The sequence below is a fragment of the Neomonachus schauinslandi genome, chromosome 3 (assembly GCF_002201575.2).
Source record: "Neomonachus schauinslandi chromosome 3, ASM220157v2, whole genome shotgun sequence".
NCBI classification, from domain to species: Eukaryota; Metazoa; Chordata; class Mammalia; order Carnivora; family Phocidae; genus Neomonachus; species Neomonachus schauinslandi.
Window position 1 is genome coordinate 28,395,608 of NC_058405.1, and position 23,618 is coordinate 28,419,225.

Consider the following 23,618-nt stretch of genomic DNA (forward strand, 5'->3'; position numbering starts at 1 on the left):
ACAGTAATTATTCTTTAGATTTTTATCCACAGGAAATCTTGTAATATTTTAAATTTTAGAGAATATATCCTACTCATTTGCTTTATTAACATTTCAGGTTTCCTTTATTTTAATTCATACTGTTTTAGTTCATTAGAATGAATGCCTGCTATATGGTAGATACTGTGATAGGCACAAAAATGAATAAGACACGGTCCCTATCATCAAGGAGCTTATAATCTGGAAAGGGGGGTGGTGACGATGACACATAAGAAACTAATTATAATGAAAGGCAGAGTGATACGCTCAATAAAGATTTGAACAATACGCTGTGGGAACCCAGGGGAAGGAGTAATTATTTCTGTCCAGAAGAATCTTGAAGAAGGTGGTGACAGTGGAGCTGAACCCTAAGTGATAAAAAAAGCTTTCCATAACCAAGAGCTGGGAATGGGAATAGAGTTGAGAGAGGCATTTTAGGTGTGGAAGAGGAATAGGTGTGGAACAGTCCATTTTTCTTGGGTACAGCAATTAGTATGATGGCTGAGAGGTGTGACCATAAAGAACAATGAAGTGGGAGAGCCCTTTGAAATCATAAACATAAAAATAACTCTATTTTGTTTGATCATGAAATAAGCTGTAGGAAAAAGTTGAGGTTAATAAATAAAGGTAAGGTGGGGAAACAATGATTCCATGTTTTACCTTTGTTAGATTTTCGTAATGGCACTTCATTTTGTTTGAAGAGCATTCGAGGCTGTTATACATATCCATAGTCAAATGCAAGAATAAAATGTGTATTTTGAAACTCATATACATGATTTGTCATTTTATGTTTTAGATTATACCTTTGTCCTTCCATGAGTTTGAATTGAATGGGGAGAAAAGCAGGAGAGCTCCTGGTATTAGGTATTTTGAAAAGTTTGAAAAGCAGTCTGAGAAGCTTTTATGAAGGGAATGGGGAAAAGCAAGGAATGCTATAAAAGAAATGTTTGTTACATATAGCAGAAAGAAATATAAATCTATAAATCTTGATAGACATTTCTACAAGTTATTGGTTGATTTAGTGTCCAGGGTTAGACAGGGTAAGTCAGAGAAGACTTAAATTGATGTTTTCTTTTTTTAAGCACTAAAGGTATTGCGCACTGTTCTGCAGGTGTAGAAGATGGCATAATTTGATCAAGTGAGGCAGGAGAAATGGCATGTACAAGGGCTTCCTTGGATATTGTTTTAGTGCCTGTTTGATATAAGCAATAGATACTGTAGAGAAGCCATTGAGTGGATAAAGTTTGCTTTTCTTTGTTCTTGAATATTGTAGCTATAGAAATACCATTTGTATTCGCCTCTGTTGAGAGAAATCAGTATTTAAAAGTGTCACCTTTTTTCTTTTCTTTTTTTTTGGGTAAATTCCTAAATGCATTTTAACCTAAAGTTTCAGGAAGAGTCTTTGGTGGATGACTCATTACTTCAAGATGATGATGAAGAAGAAGAGGACAATGAATCTCGTTCTTGGAGAAGATGATTTGACTGATCATTGATCTGCATATGCTAGAACTCTACCTGTGTTTCATTAGTATTATCTAATGTACTTTTACATATTTGTAAAAACAATTTTTTGGTAAAATGTGATGAAGATGGATTTCACAAATAGACAAAAGAGAAGAAAACTACCTTCTGATCCTGTATTTTGAAAGATTGATGTTTGCATTTTATTTCAGTAAACAATTGCTAAAGACATCACACTAGAAACATATGCAATGTTTTTATTACATACTTCTACTGAACATTACGGAATTCTTTGGGTTCTTTGTAATTTAAAGAATAGGTCTAAAAACTTACGACCAATACTTGTTACAACTTAGAGGATTTTGTTTTACTCCAAATAAGGAATGAATTTGCATTTAAAATCTTAATGAATGTTTTCAAAAATGAATAGATAACATAGTACTCTAACTAAAGTCTCCAAGTTATGTATTCATAATATTACATAGTAGTATGCTTAGGCTTTACTATGTATTAGCCTTTTGTTGGACTTGTGTATGTATTTTACCATATGGGTTTTAATGATAACGGTGTATGACTGCTTTGCATTTGAGTCCTTATGCATTCAGATGTTAAAAATAAAGTGGAATGGTCTCTTGAAAAGAAAAGAAAAAAAAAAGGCAATGACAAAAAAAAAAAAAAAAACCCACAAAGGCCAAGACAATGTTCCTTGATTTTAAAAAAGAAAAAAGAAAAGAAAAAAAAAATTAAAATAAATAGACCATTCCAGATGGTGATCTACCCTTCCCCCCAATTATCACAAAAGGAGCTATAATCACTAACTTATTAATAATGGTTACTGGTACCTTTACAATAATGTACAATCCAATGTTAAAAATTTATACCACTTCAGTTTGGTTTGATCCTATAAATTTTCAACAGATGTCTTAAAATTTAAAAGCAGGCTGATTAGTTTGGAACCAGACTTCAAGTAGAGCTAACATTTGGTGAATAAGAAAACATCACATTACATTTTGGATATATGAAAGAAAACTTGACCATTTGAAGATGTATGAATAAAGAAATGTACTATAGATACTACTTTAGGAAAACACTGTTTGGTAAGTGTTCCAGTCTGATATTTTAAGTGTGCATTTCCTATACTTGTATAAAAATCTTTGACATTTGCAACAGTATTGTGATTTTTAAGTGGATTTCTCTGGCAAATGAACGTGATCGTTGAAAGTTGATACAGCAGTTTCAGGAAATAAATGCATTCTTTGTAGAATGAGGGGGTGGGAGATTACATATTTATCTTTCAAAATTCATCATTTCAGTTGCAAGTGTTTCTGCCCCTCCTGAGATTACAGTGATTATATTCAATGTCACATTAAAAAAAATCACTTTCTTACCATACTGAGGTCCTCACAGTCACAAACTGTAATTCCAACACCATAATCCTCTGTCAGTGGGGTAACTAATGGATTCTGTTCCTCTTTTAATTTTTCCTCCCGCACTTAGGGTTAAAATTGTATATATGTTCTTGATGGTAATACTATCTCATAGGAATGTTTTGGCTTGCAATTGGTACATGTATTAATATTTAAAATTTCAAAATTGATTTCTTTTGTCAAAAGTGACTTTACTCAAAAACTTCTTTACTTAGATCTGTGATATATTTTTATGTAGTCTCTTGTATGTTGACTATGTGCTATTCTGATTCATTAGGTAAGTTTGTTTTCTTTTCTTTTTAGTAGTCGTGAAAGGTGCCAAATTGGCAGAGGCTCACGTTTCTTCTCTTTACACCAAACAGGTATTATAAAGAAAGAAAATCTTTCAAAGGCCAGTTAAATCTCCATGCTGATTTTTGGCTTTATAATTTTACTAGTAAATTTTAGCCTGATTTTTAAAAATTATTGTAAAATTCCCTTATAATGTAACTGAAATTACCTCCTACTTATTTAAATCCATAAATAGCTTATCAGTTTCCCTAGTCTTAAATTCTCTAGTAACCTAAAATTAAAATGTTTTAAACCATGTCGCTTTGAATGAATCAGAAAACAAGTGTGTTTCTATTTTGTCCCAAAGAATGAGGATTAAATATTACAGACATTCCATTAGGTTCACAGTTACATTTTTATTATCATTAAGATGATTTTAACTATAAATATTAGTACTTGGTTGCTATTGGATTTTTGAAATTAATGAATATGCTTATAAATACTAGTACTCTGCATGTACTTCCATGTGTTCTGCTTTAAAACTTAAGGTATCCCTTTGAAGTAGTTGCTAATTCCCATTTTACAGATAAGGAAACTTAGGGTAATAGAGATGGAGTGACTTGCCCAAAGTCACAGCTAGTGAGTGAAAGGACTAGATTTGAGTGCAGGCATTCTGATTTCGGTGCCAACTTTTTTTTTTTTTTTTAAACTCTACATTGCTACTCCTTCTTAATTATTGATTGAGCATGAGATTGTGTTTGCAGTAAATGTGGTAGTTCTTGCACAGAATTGGTAGACTTCTTGGTCATTAGCCAGTTCATACCTTTACCCTCCCTTCTAAACAGCACTTTGTTCATATCTCTGTTATAGTACTTATGTTGTAATATAATTTATCTGGTTTATATGTCTGTCTTCCCCACTAAATTACAAGCTCCTCTAGGAAGGGGACCATGTCTTATTCATCTTTTTATCTCTAGTGATTATCACAAAACCTGGCTCATAGTGGGCACTCAGATGTTTGTTGGATGAATTAATGAATGAATGCATATATAAATCTCCAATAATGGAGTGACAATTACATCCCTTGTTAATTCTTATCAATTTTTCAAAAATCTCTCCTAAAGGTCTTCTCCGTTGTTGAGACCATTTTGCTAAACAGTTGAACAGTTAGGTATTGCAATAGTGGGGTTACAAATACTGATGGAGGAATATACGTGTAGTCTTAATGGAATTTCCACAGCAATTAAGTAAGAAATGAATAATTTGGAGTATTAAATGTTGCAGTCAGTTTCAGGAGTAAACTAGCCTTTGGTTTCTGTCGGTGTGTAAGAAAAGAAATGCCAAGAGCCACCAATCTAGTCCATCCCACTAATTTTTTTATAGCCAAAGATGACCTAGCATAGAGCTACCAGATAAGAGTTAAGAGATTTAGCTTTTGGTCCCAGCTCTGCAACTAACTCTCCGGCCTTAGACAAGTCTCTTAACTTATCCAGGGGTGTTTCCTTGTCTGTAAAATGAAAGGGGTTGGACTAGATGATCTTAAGGTCCCTTTCACACCTATAGTTTTCTTGGTAGTATATTTGATCTAAAACAGTTTAATATATCTGTACCAGTTCTCCCTACCTGTTGATGCCATTGTTGTTTCTGTTATCAATGGAAACAACTTAGATTTGGTTATGATAATCTGTATTAATATGTCTTGGTACAGTTTTGTATATAGTGTTCCCAGATGCTTTTCTGGCACAAAATTCATTTAACCTCTAAAGTATAGCTAAACTTCCCTGTTCACTAGACTTAGTAGACTGTCTATTCACTTTTCCTTTTGCTTCTAAACTCAAAAGTCTAAAAACTCTTTCCTGTTACAATGTGCTACCTAAAACTTGAAACACATTTTTAATTCTACAATTCTCCCAACAAGTTCTTTGCTTTAGTATAGATCTGGGCTGAGTTTGAAGTGAAAAAAGGATTCAGAACAATGTAGGTAGCTGCTACTTACAGGAAAAAAAAAAAAGAGAGAGAAATTACATATTATTGGTTAAAAGATTGATTAGGATTACCTCAAGGGATGGTTGAGTTGTCATTTTACATATTTCACTCAGTATTTTATGTCTACTTAAGCAGTGTTGTTTAAATGTTATTGAGTAATTGTAAGATTTTAAAAATTAATTTTAGTATTTAATTGATGCCCAACCATTTAATGAAATCATGTTGCAGGAATGGGAGAGTATTCCATAGCTCTTGTTTTATTGTAATATGATCAAGTGTATCAACCAGTAGTTTACTATAAAGACAAAGCTTCAGTGTTTTAGACTGATTGATTACCTGTAGAAAGTATGGTTGAGCTTAATTCTAGGAAATTTCCTGTGACTAGAACTGTTTTATGGGGACTGTATTTCCAATCTTACTTGGAACACTAATCATTGGCTCTAAGGGTTACATAAGAAAGCAAAACGTTTGCTTGTTTGGTATGTTGAAATATCAATGGTTATTTTAGAGTGTTACACAAACTTTACCAATCTATATTTTCTTTTTTTCTTCCCCTTACACATAATGTGAACCAGTTGTAGAAAATTAGTTTTAGTCCTTCTAGAATTTGTAGAAATATTTATAAGCTTTTTTTCTTCCCTTACACAAAAATCTTTTAGTCTTTTAAAACAAAAATGTCCTGCATGAAATTCTAGTTAATTAAATTAGTTTACTTTTTGGTCTTTTCTCTCAGGGCTTTTATTATTCTAAAGCCCTATAAGTAAAAACACAAATTTAGGATTAAGTCATCAGTGAATGATGTTTGTAAGGCAGAGAGAAAATTTCCTTTTCCCAGATCTCAGGAACTACCTTGTTCTTGTTAACTTCTTGAACTGGCTAGTTGCTCTAAGGTATGTATACAGGCTTTTAGAGGAGAGTAGCTTTTTTTCTCTCTCTCTCTCTCTCTGATCATGACAAGAGATTATCTTCCAAACTAGCTACCTAAAAGTTCTAAGAAAGAATGAAATCTTGGTGAAATGACTGCCATTCTCACTATTTTCTAATGAAAACATCATATGGGGTTAGTAGGAAAATTCTGAGTTTGGTAAATAACTTTCTTGCAGTTTATCAGTAATATGTATTCATTACGTAGTGTAATTGAAAGCACTTTTTTGTTTTACTTTTTTTTGGTATCAATTTATTATTGTTCCTAATTCCTCCCTCCCTATTGCTTTATTTCATCCATCCACTTAACTTCCCATCATCCAAAGTTAGTCTTCCTTTGTATACCAAGCACTGTCTCATTCTGATGTGTTCCTTTTTATTTTTGGTTGTTTAATCATTGTGCTTAGTACAGAATTTTATGTCCTATAGTGTAATTAAAGAATGAAATGGTTATCATACGGAGTTTAAGGAAATTAGATACACCTCACAATTACTTTGAAATCATTGGGAAATTTAAGAAAATTGTTTGTTTTTTTTTTTTTTTTATATACACTATCTTGGAATTTGTTCATGATTTCTTAAAGTTACTTTGCCTACCCACACTTCTTTAACAGTTGACTATCTTGTCAGTTACTGCATTTCCTGAGCAGAAATTGTCAATCACGGCTGTGTTGTAGTGCTGTGATCTTTGTGGCTTAATGTTTTAAGGAAGCATGATGCAGAGAGGTTTTGTTAAGATCATTTAACCCAAAGCTGATTCTTTGTGAAATTTGTCTGCAACTTTATTTTGATTCCTTTCTCAAATAGATTTTTTTTTAAATGTTTAGAAAAGTTGGAGATCAATTTATGGTGTGATTCAGTTTTTAGATTTATTTAATATTTTCAAAGTTTTTTTTAATAGTCTTCTCTTTTTCCAGCAGAGAGAGATCATCATTGCCTGAATTTAGCTTTGTGACTACAACAGCAAGACCTGTTCCTGTCTGGAGACGACTGTTAGAATATCATCCTATCATTTTATGTTTGCTCTTTATCAATTTGAATAGATGTTTACATGTACTATAATTCGCCTTTTGTCTTTTTGCAGTTCTCTAATTGCTACATCTGAGTCCAGAAGTATGTCTGAGTGTGTGCTTTGTCTGACCTTGCTCTTATCTTAAACGTGTTCTCCCCTTACTTTATAGCCATTTATTTTTTAAACACTGAGAAGGAAAAAGACCTCTTGGCTTCCTAAAATGAGATAAGTTCAGTTGCAGCCAAGTTGAAAATTGTGTCTAGGAAATCTATAAAGCCATGATACTGTGTTCATTAGCATGAACAATTTAGAATGAAGAAAATGATTGAAAAGTTAAGCATGGGTCTGTTTTTAATTTTTCTGGGTTTTAGGATACATTTCTGGGGTTAGGATAGTCACTTAAAAAATTTTGAACAGATGCTAAAATACTTTTTTATACACTGTAATAACTTGCCTATTTCTTCTCCGTATACTTAACTGAAATTGTTGCCAAGGCCACTTACCCAAATAATTTTTCAAAAAAATTTCTTAGCTCTTCACAACCAAGGAGAATAATTTTCTTTCTTTTCAAGTAATACAGGATGATCTGTGGATTATAAATATTGAGAAATATCTATTAAATGTCTAATTTACGCATTTTTCCCATATTTTCCTCACTTGCAATCAAGACATCAAAGACAATCTTAAAAGCAAGGGGAAATTGTGTTGTGTGTCTAACATTGTTAAAGACTATAGTTTTCCTGTCTCAAAAGGTGTATGTTCATAATATTTATTTTTAAGCAGTATGGCTTAGAATTATTTATAAAGAGAGTGATTAAATCTGAATCTAAATATTCACCCCAAATACCCTTTTTGTAATGAGCATCATATAAAGAAGCTTTCAGAAAATTAATTTGAGTAGTCCTTCATAGATTCTCATGAGGCATTTGAGAAGTTTGGAAGATATACTTTAATAGAAAAGTCCAAATTATACTTGATTTTATTCACCCTTGTTTTTTTAGTTTCTGTCAGCCATGCTCATATTTTCACATTTTTTTGCGCAAAGTTGACTATTCTGCAAACACTTCTTTTTCTTGAGTGTGCAGTGCATTTGTCTTCATGAAAAAAAAGAATGAACACATCAATCATAATGTAAATTATTTTGATCCACATTAGTTGACAATAGCTTGTTTAATATTAGGCTTGTGTTTAAAGGAAAAGTACATATTTCGGAAGGTCTTCTAATATAATTATGACCCAGTAGCCTACAGGGCATTTTTAAAATTAGACTTTTGTTTTAGTTCATATTTGCAAACTAGCATATAGCCACAAGGAGTTCAAAGATACTTCCCAGAATAGTTCAGTATTTTTTTCTTTTCAAGGAAAGAAGATTCTCTTCCCCTGTGATAGTGATTTACTTGCTAGGTTAGAAACCCAAAGAACATAGTCTGAAGAGACCATACTTGTTAACAATTTTGATTGGTTCTTGGATGTGGACCACATACCAGCACCCTCAACTTTACTTTGTCATCTTTCTTTTTCTTTCCCTTGCTTTTAAATTAAAAACAAAATAAAGCAAAACAAAATTAAACATGCCATTGGGAATCAGAATTCGAGATGATTTGATTTCTCATTAAGATCATTGTGCTTTTTGAAAATTTCTGTGAGAGCCAATAGGTCAGTTATATATTTAAATTCCTATATGTTGATTAATTAAAGATAAGGATTTTCGTCATTTCATTTTCCTGAGTAGGATTCTCATGGAGCTATATGTAGATAACTGTACAGAATCACTTTTGTGTAATTGAATGAAGTGGTTTACCTCTGCATGATTGCATTATGGAAGCCTTTTATATATCTTTATATTTTTCAATATACTTAGATTTTACACTATTAGCAGCTCTAGTCATGCTATATTTGTTTTTTTTAAATAGAGTTTATAAATATTTATGCTCAAAATACAGATCAACTGAATATTTTTGGTCTTGTTTACAAGATAAATAATACTTTAAAGTGATGCAGCCCAAGTGTCTTAGGAAAAAGTTATTGGTGCTAAAAAAAACCTTTCAATATCATTTTTGAACCTGTTATCTAGACTTCGCTAGGCTTTAATGTATGATCACTTGTTACTTATTCTAATCTAGCAGCATAATTATAAAAGTGGTCTGTGGTAAGTCAGGTAAAGAGCCCAGCCTGTTAGAAACACCCCGTAATTTAAAGATATGGTACAGAATTACAGTATACTTATTTGTGGCCAGCTTCCAAAAAAGAAAATAGTTTTCTTCAGTTTGTCCTTAGCTCTTTTGATAAGAGGAGCTTTAATCTGGCTAGAATAAAAAAAAAAATGATACATTCAGCATGGCTCAGTTTTCCTAAATTTCAGGTGGAAAACTTTTCTAGTCCCAAAATATGGTGTAATCCTGCTCTGCTTCAAATTCCCATCTGTCTTTAACTGAACAGGAGGCAGGGTAATTCTTACATATTAATAGAACATTTGATGAGTTGTAAAGGGATGTATTATTTACGTTGTACAAGTTTTACGTTGATGTGTACATCTAGAAGACTTCATTCCAGCACCTTAGTGAATGTTCTTAAGATACAATTTTTAAGTATCAGCAAAGCATTCATAGATGTTTACTTTTGATTCTCAGAATCCTGAACCTGTTTTAGGTGTGATAATTCTTCAGAACATGTTATCTGGCACAAGATTTCCTTTAATAAGTGGTTTAGTTTTACTCAGTTTCTGTGGATTGTTGAACCTAAAAACACCAAAGGAGTCTTTTCTTGTCTGGAGACTGGATTGTTCCAGTTTTTAATACCTGTGCCCATAAGTATCCCATTTCACGAATGTGTTTTGGCATGGGGGAAAAATTCCCTGCTCTTTGAGTGGAGCAAAAGTAATTGGTTAAGCTGTAGCAGCTTTTTTTTTGTTTGTTTATTTTTCAAAGTGATAAAACTTGAACTGAAAAAGGTAAAACTTGAACTAGAAAACTACTCTTGTATGCTTAGAATGTTTATAGTATTATATGTTTATGTGGGGTTGTCAACATTTTTATTATTTATAGTTGAATTATGTTTTGTTTGTTAAATATCCATAATGTTTATTATTTTTATATTTTGAAAAAATTTTAAATAAAATAGTCTTACTAAAAACAGTTGTTAACTTTTTAAAATTGTCCTGCATCTTGCATCAGTTATATTAATACGGAATAGAAAGAAAAATTTGCAGCCGTCAGGCATTGCACAGTTGAGAATTCTGAAAATATAAATATATATACACACAAGTGCCTCCAGGTTGCCTCTCTGCCCTCCATTCCCACTTTAAATTGTTCTAATTCACCTTTGGTACCAATGTGTTATTGGCCTAATGACTCCTTTTCTAACATATATACAAGTCCTCCATACCCTTCTTCTCCGTAATTCCTGCCTCTTTACTGCTAGGATTTATCTCGTTATTCTGTTTGGGGGCCAGAAAGTTTCTCCTTACCATGAGTAATAAGGATAAAATACTATTGTGATGTCAAAGAAAGACTGCCGTATATTCTGAAGTGAAATTCGGTGTAAAGTGCTTATGCTGTCAACCTCCAAAGCCATTGAAAGTTTCCAGGACTTCCCTCTATAATTTTCAGTTTTCACCTCAGTGTTTGTTCTCCTGATTTGACCTGCTTTTTCAGCATTCAGCATGCTCATTTCATATTTAATTTCAATGATTGATAAATATTGCTGTATTTGTTTTTTTGTTTTCCTTGCAGATATACCTTCTATCGTCTGTAACATGGGTTAAATAAGCTTGGTAGTAACCTGTCTTCCACTTGTGACACTGCTTCTACAAGAAACACATTATCACCTCAAAGTGCATAAGTCTCGATAAAGTCTAGTTAAAGAAATCTGGTTATGAAATAGTAGAGGACTTTGGTTAATGTACTGGGTAAAATTATTTTTAAAACGTACTTCATATAGTATATACTTTACATATCCAGCCCCTGTGGAATATTTGCAGATTATTGAGCATATTGTCAACCTTCACTTAACCTGAAAAAATATTTCTGCATGAAGTATGAATGAATTTGGTCTTTAAAAAAAATTTAAAAAAAAATCACATGTAATAGCGTATTGTAGAAAAGCTAAAAATTAAAAAGACAGGATGATAGCCAATTATTTATAAATGATCACGGAACATTTAAAAATGGGGTTATGTATACTGTTTTGTAGTCTTTTTTCATTTATGATAATAGGTTCATACCATTTTTTTAAAGCCCCTCCAGTTGTAGATGAATCGTAATGTATTGAATCCTCATTTTGGGTGCATAGGGCCTTCCTTTCCATTCTTTATTTTAATATAAATGATGCTGTACCCTTGAATATCTTTGATTAGTTCTTCAAGATATATTCTCAAAACTCCTGGGTTAAAGTATACTTGTTTTTAAAACTCATGGTAACGTTTTCAGTTTGATCTTTTACAAAGCAGAGATTTTTAACATGTAGGTACTTTCATAATTTGGCTTTGGAGAACAGCATAAATTCAGTTTTTTGCACTTGTTAAAACTGAATTTCATATTTTAACAGGAACCAACCAAATTATGCTTGATAGAGTAGTTCAGCTCTGATGCAATAGTGACGCTATTAGTATTTTCCACAATATGTTGTTGCCAGGATTTTGTATACCATACCAGATTTTTTTATAGTCTCATAACTAGTCTGTATTGAAAGGACAGATAATCTTTACCTTTATTAAATAAATGGCAGAATCAGGACTGGAATTTCCATTTCTCAATATCACAAGCACTAGAAGAATACACAGAGACCACATAATTTATAGAAATGACAAACTCCCCGTATTTTTTTATGTCAACTCTCCAAACTGCTTTTCTTCAGGAAAACATGATTTGTTTTCCCCATGAAATTCATGAACATTTGTTTCTGAAACATAAAGCATGAAGTAGACTGAAAGAAATTATGTAGAAATGGGAAGATGATGGGTTCCATATATTTTCCTTCTATGTCCTAAGCAAAAAAAAAAAAAAAATCTATTTTCTTCTGGGAAGAATAAAATCCCTTGCAAACCATGGACATTTTCCTGAGCTATTTATGTAATGGTGATGTTTTATCTAATATTTATCTAATACACTATATTGTGTGACATTAATTACAATATTGGAGGGTTTGCAGTGTTGTGGTGGAGTTTTCTTGCCAGGCTTTGATTGACCTTTTTTAAACCTAGAAATGTGTTACTGAAGTATGTAAGAATGCACTTTGTGTTCAGTGCTGAGAATCATGATTCTGATTATCTAAAATGTAGTATGTAAGTGTTTTTGTTTTGAGGATTTTGAATTTAGGAAATGGAGTTAATGAAAAGACTTCTGACTTCAGGGAGGATAGAGTACAAGTTTCACACAAAGCTTTTAAAATCTCCCACATTTTGGAAACATTTTTAATGTTAAAATGTTAACTTATTCCAAAGATCTCATTTAAATCAAAAATTTCAGGGACGTTACCATGCTCTTTTTTTTTTTTTAAATCTCCATGACTTAAGACTTCATGGTCATCACTTTTTATTAGAAGTTGATGTTAGGAAGAAATACTTAGAGATGTCTGCAATTTTGGAGTTAGAAATAGTCAAATTTGTACTAAGTTTAATGCAGTATTTAGTTTTTGTGTGATAAGTCTAGTAGGTAATATGCCAATTTCACATTTTATTTTTTTTTATCAAGTTAATATTCAGAGTTAACAGAAATTAAAGAATGATAGCAAAGAAGATCTCTGGCACTTAGCAATTGTCATGTCTGAATGAGGTAAGAATTTAAACATCAAACAGGTAACTCTTAAAATATTCTTTGAGTACTGATCTGATTGTTAGCCATGATAGCCCTCACATATGTCATATTTGTAATACTAAATGGATGAAAACTACATATACTGAAAACGAAATAGCATCCTAACCAATGATTGGTTAACCTAGAATAGCTTTTTAAATTTTGTTTTATCAAGATATCCAGTGAAAAAGAGGCGAGAATCCTCAAATTGGGAGTACTCACAAAAGAATAGGGCTTTCTAACGTGCTGAAGATGGGGAGACTAGATTTAGCCTTGCATTTGTTAAAGTTCTAATTAAAAGAAAGCAGCCTACGAGCAAGTAATGCATTTGTATTTTTGGTTTTTTCTTCCAACTGATAAGCTTTATTGAGCATCATATATATATAAAATGTATTAAAAATACACATCCAGGGTACCTGAGTGGCTCAGTCAGCTAGGGTCTGACTCTTGATCTCAGCTCAGGTCTTGCTCTCAGGGTTGTGAGTTCAAGCCCTGTGTTGGGCTCTACGCTGGGTATAGAGCTTACTTAAAAAAATGTTAAAAACATGCATCCAAGAATACATTTATACAGGGTCCCTCTTATGTTCCTCATGGGGAAGAACTCTATAGGGATGATGACAGAAACCTGAATGAGTTCCAAGGTATTCCCCGCCCCCAAAAAAGACCCACCCTTTTTATCTGCCACAAGAGCACCTCAGCACAACTTACATTACCACATAAAGTATAAGCCACACCATTCAGACCTAATGCCCAACCAAGTTTAATTTCCTAAGATTTTCACTGTGCTTTATACTGCTGTAACCTACCTGTGGCTCTTGCCCAGATGGACCTGGGAATTTTCCAAAAGGTGAACACTTAGGGCCTTCCTCTGTGCAACTCTAGCTATGGTTTACTGCGAATCATAAACATAGAGGAATGATTTTTTCCCCATATACTAACATCAAACATTTGGGAGACTGAAATTTAAAATGCAATGCTAGTTACAACCATGAAAAAAAAAATGATACGCCTAAATGTAAATCTAACCATGTACAGGACTTGAATGCTAAAAATTACAAAATGCCAATAATCAAGGAAGACCTAAATAAATAGCGGGAGTTCATGGATTGGAAAACCCACCATCATAAATGTGTTCATTCTCCAAGTTCATACACAGGTTTAATATAATACCAAAATCCCAGTAAGCTTTTTTATAGATAAGATTATCCTAAAATTTATATGGAAAGGCAAAAGAATCAGAACACAACAGTTTTAAAAAAGATGAGTGAAAGGAATCAGTCTATCCAGTTTCAAGACTTAAAGCTATAGTAATTAAGACTGTGTTTAAAATGGAGGGATCTTCATAGGAAGGATAAACACATGGATCAATGGAACAGAATAGAGATCTCATAAAGATGCACACAAATAAGCCCAACTGATTTTTGATAGGGTACAAAACCAGTTGAATGTAGGAAATAAAATTTTCAAATGATCCTGGAACAATTGACATCCGTTGGCAAAAACAAACACCCCTCTCCCTGACCTAAGACACCTCATTCAACAATTAACTCAAAATGGACCAAGGATTTAAACGTAAAACTACAAAACTTGTAAGAAAAAGAGAAATCTGTGGAATCTAGGGCTAGGCAAAAGTTCTTAGACTTGGCACCAAAAGTATGATCCATACAGCATGATAAATTGGATTTCATCAAAATTTAAAACTTGCTCTGTGAAAGAATCTGTTACAAGGATAATAACTACAAAGTGGGAGAAATTTGCAAATGACATCTAGTATGCGTCAGCACTGGTATCTAGAATATATAATTCTTAAAAGCTTAATAAAAAGCAAACAATCCAACTAGTACATGGACAAAAGACATTTCACCAAAGATAACATTCAGGTGGCAGATAAACACATGAAAAGATATTCAACATCCTCTGCCATTAGGGAAGTGGAAATTAAAACCGCTATAAGATGTCCTTACATACTACCAGAATGGCCAAAGAAAAAGTGACAAAACCAAATACTGGCAAGGATGCACAAAAACTGGATCACTCGAGGCACCTGGGTGGCTCAGTAACTTAAGTGTCCACTCTTGTTTTCGGCTCAAGTCGTGATCTCAGGGTCCTGAGATCAAGCCCTGCACAGGGCTCAGCGCTGGGCGTGCAGCCTCCTTAAGATTGTCTCCCTCTGCTTTTGCCCCCCTCCCCTCTCTAAAAAAATTAAAAAAAGAAACGGAATCACTCAGATAACTGGTGGGAATATTAAATTGTATAGTCAGTCTGGGAAACTGGCAATTTCTTAAATAGCTAAACCAACTATCATATCAACCAGTAATTATACTCCTGGGCATTTAACTTATTTTCACACAAATACCTGTATATAAATGTTCACAATAACAAACCACTGGAAGTAATCTACATGTCTTCCAACAGGTGAATGATTAATCTGATGCATTCATTCCGTGAAATATTACTCAGCATTAAAGACAAAAGAACAAAAACCACACCCTTGATAATGTGCCACACCTTGGATGAATTTCCAGAGACTATGCTGAGTGGAAAAAAAAACAAAAAAAAAAACCACGCCAATCCCAAAAGGCTACTTACTGTGTGATTCCATTTATATAACATTCTTGAAATGACAAAATTATAAAGATGGGGAACAGATCACTAGTTGCCGAGGTGTTATGGAGGTGGTGGGTGTGAATGTAAAAGGACAGTATGAGAGATCTTAAGGTAATGGAAATATTCTGTCTTGACTATTTCTGGTTGTTAAATTGTACTATAGTGTTTGCAAGATACTACCATTGGAGGAAACTTGGTAAAAGATACACAAGATCTTTACTTCTTATAACTGCATGTGAACTTAAGTTTTATTTCAAAAAGCTTAATTTGAGAAAAAAGTAAAGGGAGAGTAACATCTAGTTCCATCTTAGGGCACAATCTGGGGAAATGTCTTGGAAAAGATGTGTGCTTCTCATAAAGAATGAGTCCTTGGAATCAATTGAGTTTGCACGCTTGGGTATTTCTGGAAGTACTGCAGACTTACTTCTCCCACTGGTTACATACTCAGTGCCAGTAAATGAGGCAGTTCTGTATACATGGTGACTCTCTTATTCTTCCCATCAGCACTGCTGCCTGAAAGAGACTTCATATTGAGAAATGGCAGAGCTCACCTATGAAAAGGTGGGTGAAGATTAAAACAACTGATGCTTACCTTGTTTTCCCTGCCCTTTACCATAGTTCGGTGCGGGGGGGTGGGTTGAAATCACCCAAAAGAGAAAGAGAACATAGAACAAAAGCAAAATTATAAATTAAATGCTCTGAAGGAAAACAGTTTTATAGAAGTATAAAGCAAATGAACCCTACCTATGATGTCAGGAAAGTCTTCCCACAAAAAGTGATCTTTTAGTTGAGATCTGAAAGCTGAGCAGGAGCTTGCTAGAGGGAGAGCATATTCTTGAGGAATGAATAGTTTTGTGCAAAAATACCATGCAAGACCAAGTATGGCATATCTGAGGACAGAAAGAAGCCCAGTGCGACTGCAGTGCCGTGGTGATAAACAATTTGAGAATTATTTAGTACAGAAATCTTAATCTATGGGTGAGAATGAGATTCCTAGACATCACATATAGAGTGAGGAGGTCTACGTTTAATCCAGATAATGAGGCAGATTCTGCAAAGGAGAATTAGAAAGGACAGCCAAAGCGGTAGGAACAAAACCAGGAATGGTAGTTACAAATACCGCCCCCCCCCCAAAAAAAGGTTTAGGAAGGAGGTGGTGATAAAGTGTCAAATGTTAAAAGGCAAAGTAAGAGGGAATGTGAAAGATATCCATTGGATTTTAGGATAAGGAAGTCATTGACTCTGGAATATGCTTTTGTCTGGGTTTTTTGTTTGTTTTGTTTTGCTTATTTTTTAATGATGGATTTGGGAGCCAAAATGGATAGGCTAAAGAGTAAAAGGAAGATAAGGATATAGAAACAGAGTATATGCAGGTTTTTTGAGATTTTGAAGGGTGGAAGAGATAGATTAGTACTTTGAAAGGCAAGTGGGATAAAGGGAGGCCAGAAAATCATGTTTAAATCTTTACAGAAAAGTCCTAATAAGGTAGAATGAACAATAACGATAGTTTAAGGTGCCTAAAAACATGGAATAGGGAAAAATCCAAAGCACATTTAGAACTTCCTTTAGAAGATAATAGAGACAAGTAAGGAGAGGAGGAAAATTTCATGTTTTTAGGAAGTTTGGTGGTAGAATTCAAAGAGTTCCCATTAGATTACTTCAATTTTCTTTGCAGCTACTTAGGAATATCATTTGCTGCATAACCTCCACCCTATAAATAGCATTCCCTCCCCACCTTTATCATCTTTCCCAGTTATACCTGAACATGCCCTAAATATCTAGCCTTAACTAGTCCCCTCTCATTCTTCCACACCAGACTCAACTGGACCCTTCACCACTGCCTCTACTGCTGATCACAGTGGCCTCTGTTAAAACACTGCTTTACTGGATACACCCAAACCTCACAGTCCCTCCCCCCTACCCACATCACACCTTCAGGGCAGCGAAGCTGCACTGCAGTCTGAGGAAGTCCATGATCCTCTTCAACTCTATCAATCTTTGTTCCTGGGACTCAGTGCATAGCATCTTTTAACACAGCTCCTTTTATTTCTTGCCCTCTCAAGCCAGTGAGTAAACAAATATCTTGCCATCTCTTTTATAATCCTTTTCTGCTCTATCTACTCTCCTGATATTGAGGGGAAAGAAATTCCCATAAACATCAATTTATGAAAATAGGTACTGAGAGGATGGCCAGGAGCATGAAGCAATTGGAATATAAAGGGTTTTAAAAGAAATAGAAACTAGGATAGAAGGAGTCTGGAAAGAAGGTTCAGAGCATGGTAAGAACTTTGAACTTCATCCTGAGGTGTTGGAGTTGGGGGCACTGAACGGTTTGAAAGTTTAGAAGAAAGAAGGGGATGGAGTAGAAGGAAGACCGAGATGAGGGCAGGGAAATGTGAAGTGATTATTTTTGCAGTGATAAGGAGGATGTACTGTAGGCAGGGAGGACATTGGGCATAACAAGGGCAGAGACTCCAGATTTCTAAGCTGAGCAACAAAGTTGATGGTCGTGTCATACGCTGAGTTGGGCCAGTGGGATTAGGAGCAAGTTTGTAGGACAAGAAAGGAAGTCGAATTCATGTGTGACATGTTGAGTTTTAGGGCCTTGTGGGATATCAAAATGGAAATATCCTCTAGGCAGATGTCTGCTATCTGCAGTGTAGGAGAGGAGTCTGGGATGCAGATACAAGTCTAAGAACCATATACACTACGTGAGTGAGATTCCCCAGTGAGGACATGTAGCATGCAAAGTGGTAAAAATAAGGATGGTAAACCCCAATATTTGCAAGGGACAGAAGAGGGGGTACCCTTGAAGCAGATAAAAAAGAGTTGCTAGAAAAAAAAGATCTAACTGAAAGGATGTTACAAAAGCCAGTGAAGGAGAGAACATCACAAATGGGGGCTTGATAAAGTAAGAAGTCAGTAATATCAAGATGGAAAGGACCTGTGGATTTGCCAATTCAAAAGTGCATAGGCTTATTGCATGGAGCACTGGGTGTTATATGCAAACAATGAATCATGGAACACTACATCAAAAACTAATGATGTAATGTATGGTGACTAACATAATAAAATAAAAATTTTTAAAAAGTACATAGGAAGTTTCATGGAAGGAGAAATCAGACTGATGTTTGGTGGAGACTGAATGTAGGAAATTCAAAGCAGAAGGCAAAATTTAGTATGGTAGCTTGAAGACTTTGCTGGGTAAAGGAAAGGAAAGGTTTGTATTTTTTAGACTGAAGGAAAAGAATCAATGGGAAGGAGGAGATTAAGAATGTAAGAGAAGTTGTTTATAACTAATAGATATTTCAGGGTGCACCATGGAAAGGGCTGACAGAATGAGTTGTGAGAACAGTGATAGAGTATGCTAGAACATGGTCACCACAGCCTGATCATTTGAGGACTGCCCAAGTGTGATGTGGCCAACAGAAATGCATGGAACTAATGGAATTTTAAGTCAGGTTTTTTTTTTTTTAAGATTTATTTATTTATTTGAGAGAGCGAGAATGAGAGAGAGTACATGAGAGGGGGGAGGGTTAGAGGGAGAAGCAGGCTCCTCTCTGAGCAGGGAGCCTGATGCGGGACTCGATCCCGGGACTCCAGGATCATGACCTGAGCTGAAGGCAGTCGCTTAACCAACTGAGCCACCCAGGCACCCTTAAGTCAGTTTTAATAGAAAGTTCTTCTGCTCAGAACTCAAGGCAGCTGTTGCATGCTGGGGTATGTAGATGGCTGTTTTTACCCAATCCCTAGAAATCTTAACACAACTGAAATATAGTAATTTCTATTTACAAAACATAAGTAACTTGCTCATAATAAGCACCCAAATGTTTGTAAAATAAATGGATTAGGTTACCCTGGATTTTTCTGGGGGAAGGGAGAAGGAAAATTATAAAATAAAAAAGAGTGTAGGAAGGGGTATTGAGGAGAGGGAGAATCCCAGGGAAGAAAGGTGTAATAACAAAGCCTAGTACCAGAATAAAAGCACCCAGTGTAAGGAAAAATATGTTTGTTTATGCTTGCTGCAAGTAAAAGAAAAATGTTTTTTCCCTCTGAACTTACTTTCTTTCAGTGACTGTATCTTGATGCCAGGGTAATGAAAATCAGAGTTGGTACTTTGGTTCCTGCCACTACTTCCTAAAGATAACCAGCATGAAATGGCTGGAGTAGGGAGATGGAGCACCTGGTTTTAAAGAAACTGTGTGACCTCAAGCAAATAATTTACAGTGTCAATCTCAATCTTCTCATATGTAAAATGGAGGTAAAAATAGTACCTTCTCACTATTGGTACCCTTCTCACTATTGAGAAAATCCGATGAAATTATGTGGATTAAGGATTTTCTTGGGGTATGGTAATGGCTCAATGGATTCATAATTACTTGAAAGGCTCAGGAAATGGAAAATATTTCCTGTGGGTTCCATATCTTAGGGAAAAGGAAAGGCCTAGATCGTGTTAAGGAAAATGGATGCAGTGTAGGTCCACCACCCACTCCCAGTGCCTCATTCAGAAATAGGAATTGAATTTATCCTCAGACCTGGTCTGCTTTAGATATAAAGAATCCTGGGGAAGGCTCACCATTTCCCCTTCTCTACTCCACCTGCTTCTAATATACTTTGAAACCCTAATCTAGGGAGGTTTGGCAACTGTGGAATAGTGAAAATTGAGCTCTTTGTGTTGCTGAGAACTCATGCTGCTTCACGTACTTCTTATGAGCTCAGTGTCTTGGGGGAAACTGGCTTCGGGGATATATATGGCCTGGAATTCCAAAATTATTCAAGGTTGAGAACAATCACTCCATGCCTCTTTTTCCATAGTACCTCAGCCTTCTCTGTGTCTCTAGTCCATTTTGCTCTCTCTACTAGATAGAAACTCTTTTCTGTACTTTCCAGTATACACTTTTGGGAAGATTTTCTAATTAGCTAAATAAATGCACTCTGCTGTCCTATATTAATCAGCTATTGCAAATACAACAGCAGCAGCAACAACAACAACAAAACCCCACAGATGTGTAAGGAAATATAAAAAAAAAAAAATCCCAGTGGCTTACAATAAGCTTTTATTCTTCTGCTTGTCCACAGGTTGATGGTGATTCCGCCTATCTAGAACTGCGGTCAACTGGGAAGCTTGCTTGAGGCTATGGTTTGGCATTAGCTCTGTTTCATGTACATTCATTCTGGGGCCCAGGTTGAAGGAGCATCAGGTTCCTGAGCATTGTCTTCTATGGAGGATAATTGAACAAGTCATGCCTCTTGAGACCTCAGTCTGGCACATGATCACATCTACCCATATTTCATCAGCTTAAGCAAGGCACATAGCCAAAGCCACCAATATGGTAGTAAATATACTCTTCTTAGTCTAATAAAGCAATGTCACATGGGAAAGAGCATGGGTGTAGAATTCTAAAACAGGAAGTTATGAAGAATTGTAAACAATGATTCAAACTTTGTCCCGGACAACTATAATCTATGTGTGCATCAGGTGCCCACTCTCATCTAATCTTTGGCTGTACTTAACAAAAGTCTGCCGAGTAGAGAGAGCAGCCCACAGTGAAAACAGGTCAATGAGTGCAACCCACATGACTCCTATCTAGTGTGTGAACCCTAGGAAAGGTGTCAATAGCATGAGAGAATAGAGAATAGAGGGGACTAGATAGCCCTCATTCATAACATTTTACCGTGAATTTGTTTCAAAAGTAAAGGTTAGTCAAGTCTGGAGGTATATTTGTTGAAATGAATGAGTTATGATTCAGAAGAAATGAAGTTACGAACCTTCAAATAGTTGAGTCTTAATACAAATAACTACAGGCAGTCTTTGCTCTAGACTACCCCAATGTACATGAATTTCACTTGCCGCAGTTTACTTAAATAACACCAGTCCCACAACACTATGATTCAAAGTCAGTTACCACAGTATATTAACTGTGAGTGCTTAAAGTATAAACTTCAGCGCTAGGTCTTAGGTCCACAAATCACTGTGTAAATAAGAGATGTGCACCATGATCAGTGAACAATCACATTGCTTCTTTCAAAATCTGTCTGTGATTGGTCACTGTGCATCTTTTATTCAGTTCACACATGTATAGCAAAGCATGTCATTGTGTTGCCTTCTTGTCTCCCAGGGATAAATTCATGTAACAGTTTATAAAAATGGGTAATGGAGTGTTAGTTACACCAGCTTAAAAGTGATGGAGGCGGTCATTGTTCTTTCAGGGGCAAAGAATAGAAGGGAACAGATAGCTGTCAGGGAAGAGAGACTGACTCACAACTGGTGCTTGGACTTCTAAGGGGATCACACAGCTGATTCTGAAAGTGATAAAAGATGCTGGAAGGATGCATACAAGACCTGAAGTGGGAGCATCTCTTCTCCCTTTCTTCCCCTGGTAGTCCCCCAACAGCTCCTCCCATTGGCAGTTAGTCTAGGAAATGTAGTTTGCAGATACACAATCAGAGCCAGAGAGGTAGAAGGGTTGGACTGGGTCTGAGAAGCACTAGGTAAGTACCTGCAATAGCTGCCATCACTATTTCTCCTAGGGATTGTTGCAAAAATAAGATTACTAATGCTTTGCTTTGATACCTCAGATCTCTGAAGAGGCGTGTCTACAGGGCCACTGTCAAAAGTCTGCTACCCTTGTAAGTCATGCATTGAAATAAATGGAAACATGTTGCCCAAATATCAACCAGAGGTCAGTTACAACCACTTTTTGTTGATCCACAAAAATCAGACATTTCCTACCCCCTCAAATTATTGTTGTTATTTGCTAATAGTTTATTTAATTTCTCCTCAAATGGCTAACCTTTGTGTGACTCCATGTCTAAGAACTTAGCTTGTCTTCTTTTATCTATTCTCAGGCTGTAGGGTTGCTTTTTCTTTGCTCTCTTTCTTATTTGCCTCTCTACTTCTGGTAATGAGGTATCCTGGGTGTTGATTCTTTGAGAGTATTTTTCAGTTTGCTACTCAAAGAAAAAGAGGCTAAGGAATCTGAGATTTTAATTTATTTCAACTTTCTTGGTTTCTTTCTTATACCCCTGCTGGTCCACTGGGAAGAAACAAGTCCACCCCTTTGGAGAATTTGAAGCTTATGCTCTGGAAAAGAAAACAATGGCTTGTACTTACTTCTTAATATAGTTCTTAACTTCTTTTACATACACTCTTTTACACATAATAAGCATTTATGTATGATAAAGATAGACAACTACAGCATTTGAGCTGTTTAAAAAACCACTATTATGAAGTTCTGGGGTCCTATCTGACACCCACTTGTATGGGTGGCAGTGACACCCGGGTAGAAGAGGATAATGTGAATATACAGAGAAAGTTTAGAAATTACTAATTGGACAACCAATTGAAAAACTAATATAGGTGATAAGTCTTGCTTGTATTCCAATTTCCATAGCTATTTTTTCAAATATGTCTCTGATACCCTAAGATGCTATAAGAAAGATACCAGTTAAACTGACCAGTGCTGCTTTTTCATTGTATTTTGTATTTATTTTTATGGCACACTTTTAGAGGTACTTCACTTCTGATTACAAAATAATTTAGTGTGTTTATTCCAGTGAGCTGAACTAAGCTGTTACTAGTTTTGAAAAACTATGCCTCCATGGCTTTAAGGGAAGATTGGATTGGTACGAAATACCAATTGAGGTCTTTATGCCTGGTGACACCATTGGTTGAGAAATACCAAGTGAAGGTTCTAAACTATTATATGTAATGTATAATCTAACATATAACCCACATGCACATATAATAAACAAAACCAACATTTTCTATGAAGTATTCATTCCTATTGATCAATGAAGTGTATTCTAGTGGAAAGAGTCTTAGTTGATAAAGTTTGGTTCAGCCTCTACTACTAATTAGCTCTGTGACCTAGGCAAAGTCATTTCACCTCTCTGGGACTCACTTTGCTTATCTGTAATAAGAGAGAATAGACCAAGAGTGACAAGCAGGATTCATCTTGACCACTAACTCCAGAGAGCAGTCTGTTTGTTAAGTGCTGAGTTGAGAATTCTAAAGCTGAGTCTGGGCTTAATGAGAAGGAGTGCCATGATCGATTAGTGCTGTCTGCTATGGGTGCAGGAGGTGGAGAGCGGCACTGAGAGTGCCATATATTAGCTGTC

At 35.1% G+C, this 23,618-nt stretch overlaps 1 protein-coding gene across 6 annotated transcripts in view; it reads left to right on the plus strand.

The window, feature by feature from the left end:
• The window catches only part of RBM26 (RNA binding motif protein 26), a 77,427-nt gene extending 75,270 nt beyond the window's left edge, over positions 1-2,157 (plus strand). For all 6 annotated transcript variants that reach the window (XM_044913536.1, XM_021697953.2, XM_044913535.1 and 3 more), the window contains one exon: positions 1,406-2,157. In XM_044913536.1, coding sequence (XP_044769471.1) covers positions 1,406-1,495 — 90 coding nt within the window. In that variant the 3' untranslated portion in view covers positions 1,496-2,157. The remainder of the gene's footprint in view (positions 1-1,405) is intronic.
• Positions 2,158-23,618: the final 21,461 nt, after the last annotated feature.